The sequence below is a fragment of the Cariama cristata genome, unplaced genomic scaffold (genome assembly GCF_000690535.1).
Source record: "Cariama cristata isolate BGI_N322 unplaced genomic scaffold, ASM69053v1 scaffold9688, whole genome shotgun sequence".
NCBI classification, from domain to species: Eukaryota; Metazoa; Chordata; class Aves; order Cariamiformes; family Cariamidae; genus Cariama; species Cariama cristata.
In genome coordinates, this window is record NW_009631685.1 from 36,625 (window position 1) to 43,743 (window position 7,119).

At 42.8% G+C, this 7,119-nt stretch overlaps 1 protein-coding gene across 1 annotated transcript in view; it reads right to left on the reverse strand.

Annotated features, from left to right (window-relative positions):
- Positions 1-7,119, reverse strand: part of LRRFIP1 (leucine rich repeat (in FLII) interacting protein 1) — a 72,950-nt gene that overhangs the window by 33,559 nt on the left and 32,272 nt on the right. Inside the window, exons 11-12 of the mRNA XM_009706069.1 lie at positions 4,833-4,913; positions 2,388-2,453 (exon numbers count right to left, since the gene is read on the reverse strand). Of these exons, the coding sequence (XP_009704371.1) occupies positions 2,388-2,453; positions 4,833-4,913 (147 nt within the window). The remainder of the gene's footprint in view (positions 1-2,387; positions 2,454-4,832; positions 4,914-7,119) is intronic.

A 7,119-nucleotide genomic window follows, 5' to 3' on the forward strand; every position in this document is an offset into this window, starting at 1 on the left:
GACAGCCAGGTCTTCACCAAGCTACTGGAGGACTGTTTCAGCATCGTTAATCGCGCTAACAAAGCAGGACAGTATTAAATGAAAATTCAGCTTACAGTACTAATAAACGGTAAGAGGGTAAGCTGGAAATAACCTCAGCTACAGTACAATCATAAGCTTAGTTACTAACCACAAAGCATTACATTCCAAGGGACGTAGCCCTTAGCAAGCCCCTCAAGCAGGGCAGAATGTGACCAAGCCGTGTCCTCAGATGTCTTACATGAAGCGACACTGGCTTCACGCACCTGAACTACCAAGCTTCATTTCAGAGATGAGAACAGGCAAAATTTAGAGCTGTGTTAAAAACAGTCGTAAACTGTATGCAGTCACAGCCACTTCAATTCCGAAATTAAAAAAAAAAAAGCACTGAAGTAAATATTTAGATTTTGTTTTCTTATTAAGTAGTTCTAGCAGAGAAGCGTTGCGCCATCGCTGGTGTTTTACAGTTAACATAACAAGGATTTAGAATAAACTTGAAACACATGACAGGGAAAAAGTATTAGCTCCTGATGAGTCCCATATTAATATTTCACAGGACCTATTTATTCCGTAGTTGCTCCTTGTGTATTGCAGGGCAGAATATGGAAGCAAGTGCCTCTTGTTCAGCTGGCTGAGACCAAGCCAGGCCAGTTTCAGCCTCACCCCCTGCATTCACCTGTCATCTGATCATCCAAAAACATTCTTGGGGGACAACTACCCAAATGGCACACCCTCTACATGTTCAAAGTGCTACGAGGTTCAGAGACATTAAAATAACCACAGATAACCTGGGAATTGTGACAAGGCCATTCCCTTTGAGGGAAAACCCCCTCGTACTTCAACTCTCTTGTTAGGCTGCAACAGGACCTGGAAAGTCTGGGTTATACACAAGCTTCCAAATGCCTGTGGCACAGGGTGGGATAGGGATGGAGGAAGGGGAACGAGCACCAGCGTTTTAATCAGTGTTCCCCTGCTCAAGCTGTTAACAGTGGTTGAAAGGCTTGAAAACAGCGTTTGGGCTCAGAGCCCACCGTAAATGATTTCTCCCAAAAGTAGAAGTGTATCATCGGGACCTCTGAGAGACTTAGAAGAAGGTATCTCATACAAGGGAAGGGCTGCAACCTGTTCAGCGCAGTCTCAGTGGCGATTTCACTGAATTGCAGGCTGCCGCAACAATCCAAACGGGTAAGTACCAATGAATTTTCCAAGGCAGCCAAATGGGAAAAAAAAAAAAAAAAAGGCACAGTTGTGAAACAAAAAGTAATTTGAGACTTTATAGCAGGAGCAGCGAGATGCACAGCCCAACAAGTGAATCGGTGTGATTGCAAATAGGTGGCAGAGCCCTTTAAAGACTAACAAGTGCTTAGTAAGAATTCTTGAAAGTGTTTCCTTCTCCAAGCTAATAAAATTGTAACTTTTAAGGTTAAATTAACATCAGTGCTTTGTCTTGAGGCTTTATCTGTTATGATCTTAGGTGGCGGGGTTTTGTTTGTTGGGGGTTTTTTGGTTGGTTGATTTTTTTTGATATTCAGTGAAGGAGATCAGAGGCAGAACAAGCAGTGGGCCCACAGAAGAGAATTTAAAAAAACAAGAGAGACTGGCTTTTTTTTTTTTTTCCTCTTTTTTTTCTCTCCCCCGAGGCAGATACAACCAATGCCCCAAATGCCCACCATGACACGGAGGCTCCATCTGAGGTGAAGGCATTTTCTGCCTTCTAACCCATAAAGTGTGTCCTGCAGCCTCTCATTTTTGAAAGGAAACAATTTATATCGTCATTCCTCATATTGTCGCCCCCCATAAATGACAGAGCCCTCCACTCACACGAGCGTGTATTTTGAAAACATGGTCACAAGTTGCCCAAGACCTCACTGCAGAATATAAATCCAAGAAACAAAACCAAGTGAGCCATACATTCACAAAAAACCCTTAGTTCATGCCAGCAGATAAATGATAACGTGGAAGTGATTTTTTTTTTTTTTTTTAAAACCTGTATTATTCTCAGTTTTCAAAAGAAGAATTAAGTCTCAGTGAGGGCAGAGACTTCATGTACAGCCTTTCCAAGGTGTTTTATCTGCAAACCAAGTGCAAGGCAGAGCTGAATTCCCCTTGCCGAAGGGGCGTTGAGCGCCTAGCACCAGGCTCTGTCGGTGTGTGCAAGGCCAGGCATTACAACAGCAGATAAATCACTATTTGTTATTTCATGGAAGCTCAAGGTAAACGGTGCTTGTACTTTTGGCTCCAGCAGCATGCTATGAATCTCACACAGTCCATCTTAAATGTTCCTCAGCCTAGAAAAGGCTGTGTTCTGGTACACACAGGTTACGGCAGGACAGAGACAAGACAACAGGGAAATGCAGAAAACATCTTACAGCACGAGAACTAGAGGCACTATACCGACGACTCCCACTGTAAACGCTCTCGTCATACACAGACGCCTACAATTAAAAGACAGAGTCAGAACAGGACTGGCAGACCTAGTTTCTGGTTTCAGTCTGGAGAATTGCAAATTCACAAGGTGCAGCGCGAAGGACGTAAGGGGATGAGCAATGTGTGTGAGGACAGGGCCATCTCCTGTATGCAACCACAAGCAACATGCAAGTGAAGATCTAACACAACCTGAAGCCAGTGAGTTGGGAAACGCCGTAAGGCACGTGCAAAATCTGAGACACATACCCCCCAACAACCCCCACAACTCCGTGACAGGGTCATGCATTTCTAACCGTTCTCCCAACCATCAGTTTATACTGTCTACCGACAAAACGGCTACATCAATTCTTAAATTGTTCAAATCTGTTCAACCTTCATTTCTGGTGCTGGCAATATGGGGAAAAAACCTCACACCTGATGAACTTTGCTTACTAGCCAGTTTACTAAAGTAATAAAAGAGGAGGAAGATGCATATTTTAAGACTGGCTCCAGTTTAGCACATAAATGTATGGCTTAGGGAACACAGTAGAGTAGGAAACTCTACCTTTAAGCTTCAACACACACACAAAAAATATCTGAGAAGCTCATTTTAAGCAAGAACAGTGGAATTTGGCTACAAAAAATTTTTAAACAGATTTTTGTGAGTTGTTACACAACCAGAAAGAATTGATGTTGCCTCTCTCTGGCCTGCTCCTGCACGTCGTAGCTAATACACCAAAATGAAGACAACCGTCTCCATCCAGAGAGAAGCCTGTGGCAGCCACACAACCCCACGAGCAGTGGTTGCGCAGTTCCAACAGGACTAAAAGGATCAGCAAATCCAGGTCTGTACAAACAGCATCGCAGACGTGCATTCAGATGGATCAGACACCAGAGCGTGAAATAAATGGACTCAACAGGAACTACAGAGGTAAGAGACAACGTATGCATGGCTGAAGGTGAGTGGTTTCGGTATTTGTGTTTAGAGCATTAGTACAACAAACCCTGTAACTTCTGGCTGGCAGGGCATCGCTGTACAGCAAGGAGGGCTGAGGAAGACAAGCACAAAACTTTTTGGCATAGAAAATGGAAAAACCAAAAAAAAGGCTCCTACAGCAGAATTAACCATCTTGATAAGAGATTAGGATTATTAAACTACAACAGAAGGAAACCCAGTATAGAGAATATTAGTCATTTGCACCATAAAAAGCATTATACCTCAGCTCACAAAGATTAAGAATACCAAGCAGACACATGCATTTCCTGCAGGAAGGGAGGACACGACAGTACGCAAAAGCCAAACTGCATAATTTAATTTTAGGTTGTTAAGTTGTTATTGTCTCACACACATTTGTGTATAGCGGCCAGAAAGGGTATTTCTTCTCACTTCAACCAAAAAGAGCTACATACAAAGACAGAAGTGTTTTAAGAGACACCTTTTAAGTGTTTCACACAGCTATAAGATCATCTCTTGTGTATGTTATTATTAAGCAAAAACGCAGAGAAAACCCAAATAATTCAGGACAAAATTATGAGTACTTAAGTCAGAGCACCATAAAACAAATGACTTTGCTGTTAGTAACCATCATTCACAAGATGCAGCAATTAACTTTGAGAACTTTCAGAGAGCACATCCTGCATCTGGCATTATTAGGTGCAAAGAGATGCTCCAGCAGTGGTCCCCAGCCCACAGCTTGCAGGCACAACGTCCTGCTGCAAGTCAGCCCCCTTCTCCGCACCCGCAGTGTCCCCATCGCCGGCCACCCCAAAGCACCAGGCGATGTCCTTCTGCCCCTGCCCGTCGGGCAGGCCAGGCTGTGGACCACTGCTTGAGCTCGGCTTTGCTAGTGCCAGACTGGCTGAGCTCCGTCTGCACGCACAGGACAATCCAACCTCCCGGGGAATTCTGAAGCTTCAGTGATTTTCTTCTAGCAGTCCGAGAATTACTTGCTTTTAATTTCATTTTATGCAAGCTGGATTCTCTTAAACTTGCTAGACTGACGCGGTGAGCAGAGAAGTTGCCTCTAACAGAATAGAGAGCTTCAGTTAATTAACATTTCCCCCTTGTTTTTCGAGACCAATTGAGGCCAAAAGCAAACACAGTAAGTGTAGGAAAGGGAGGAGCGGCAAAGGAAAACTAACTGCGCTCATTTTAAACGAGCTTTCCATTACTCATTCCAACCTTAAAAGTTCTGGTTTGGTTTTGGCTTTTTGGTTGGCTGGTTTTTGGTTTGGTTTAGATTTTTAAATTTGTTTTTATTTGGTTGGGCTGTTTTAAGTTTTTTAGCAAGAAGAGCTAGAGACTCCTGACAATTGGTCCAAATTCATTCCTAAGTACAAGAGGTTGTATTATCCAAATGAAGTGAGAACAACGAGTCCAGGCCAGGTAAAGCCAGAGGGCAACAGACCCAATTTCCATTTTGGGAAGAAGGTTGAGATGTGGAAGCATAGCTGCTGTTGTGAAGACCCAGATCAGAGTAGTACGAAGCCTGCATTAATAGCAAACAAAAAAAAAACCCTGAGAACTCAGCTTCGTAACATGAAGTACTTTCCAAATTCCTTTAAATGGGAAGCAAAAAGTTAAATTAGGTGATTACAAATTGCAAGGAGTCAAAGTGGTCACAGATATAAAAAGAAAACTGCATTAAAGATATGAGGGTGTGTGAAAATTGTGTGCTCGTTCCATTTGTAAGGTAGAGATTTTTTAAACAAACAAAAGGCCTTTCCTCTATCCCTACAGCATCTTAGGCATAAAATACCTGTTTGGTTTACTGTCCACTGCGAGGCTGAATGCAAAGAAAACTTTTCTGTCTATATTAAACACCTTCTTTTATGCAGCTTCCTACCTAGCATCTAGCCAACCTTGCACTTTTGGTGCACCTGTTTGGCGTCCCTGAAGTGGGAGATGTTAATTCAACTCCAACTTAAATACCAGAAGTCGGATATTAAATACCAGCAGTAGGATATCTGTAATATGGAGTAGAACTGGGTATTTTGGCTTCCCAAAAGCTTTAGAAGCACCTGTAGATACGTTGCATGCCTAAATAGAGCATGCAACAATACATTATGAGCAACTTAAGTTGTTATAAATAGCTGTTTTTAACATGCAGGAATATTAAATTTGCAAATTGAGGTCTTTTCAATGCAGATTGGAAATCCATATATAAGACATTACACACCTTACAGAGCCAAAGGAATCAAGAAACTACAGGCATACTAGGAAGACTTTGCATTTTCCTTATTTTCAGAAAAACGGCAGCCTAAAAGCACATCTAAAATGGGATACAATGGTTACTCTGCCGTGCCAGGGAGGGATGGAGCCCTGAGCCCAGCGGGCAGGGTATACAAAGCCCGAGCAGGAAGGCGCGCTTAGGAGCGAGCACAGGCTGCCGCAGTCAGCGGCCAGGGAAGGAAACCCTACCTCCTCGCATCCCCACCCTCGTGAAATGACTTCTCTGCTCGCTCATTCTTCTGTAACTAGCCCTGCAATAATACACGAGTTGCAAAAGTATTTTCAAAGCCTCCCAGGCACTGTTTAGATTCCTTGTTTTCCCATGGGTGCGTGCACGCCGGTGGGAATGGTCGTTCTGAAAGAGTTCCTCACCTCTTCCTTCTTTGCTATGCTCCTGAGCTCTCCTTTGGCAGCCATTCTCTAACATCGTACTTCTCCGGTCATTTCTTACGGGGGTCTAGACAACCAAGATACTCTGCTTTCAGTAGTCAGCAATTACTCAGCTTTCTCACAAGCCCTAACTAATGCTTGCATCCTCACTATAAACTATGAAGGTGCTGTCCCCTCATTTGTAAATGGAGTTATCTGTGACAAAGCAGAGGAACTTGTTCTTGACACTGGACTTCTGTCACTGCAGGCAAACAGATCTGTGGATAAGACACAACACCCACAGGTGTATACTGGGGATAAATCATTTTCCAACCTCAAAAATTTAGATCTCTTTCTGCCTCATTCTTCCTGAATGCCTGTAAAATAAGACTTTCATTGAAAAGGAATTGGAACACACTGAATTGAAATTAACGAAATCACTTTCATTCCCACCTAGAGAGCTTGGAATCTGCACGTGGACTACCTAGGCACATGGCATTATTAATTTTTAAGGAATCAACCTGCGATATTGCCAGTACAGTGTACAAAAGCTGATCTCCATGCGGACATCGCTCATTTTGTGACTTAAAATTGGACACCTATTTTGGAAACAGCTATTATCAGCGGACTTGTCACTTCCTTCCTGATCTGAAGAAGTCTGCCTCTTCTCAGTTTTTCGTTGTCACTTTGACAATCTTTACGGTTAGGGTTTGGGGTTTTTGGAGGGAGTTGCCTAAAGGCAAATGCCAGCCAGACCGGCATCATCTGCTTTTGGAGTCTCAGCTATTCTAAGTTACTCCCAAACTTTCCTCCCCTTTCTACGTAATGATTAATCCGAATTACACTTCGTAATGAAAATAGCAAGGAACGATGTTGCCAGAATTATGCTGTACATACACTAAACTTCCATGCTACAAGCCCTAACACCAAGATGATTTTAAATTATTTAAATGGAAACAAAACAACTTATTTTCCCTGGATTACTTTCTTACAGCTATTTTGCTCTTCCTGCAGTCCTTAGAGCTCTGGAGTATGTCATTAAAGAACAAGAACATCATTTGTCAGAAGCACTACATAATAAAGTTCCTTGAACT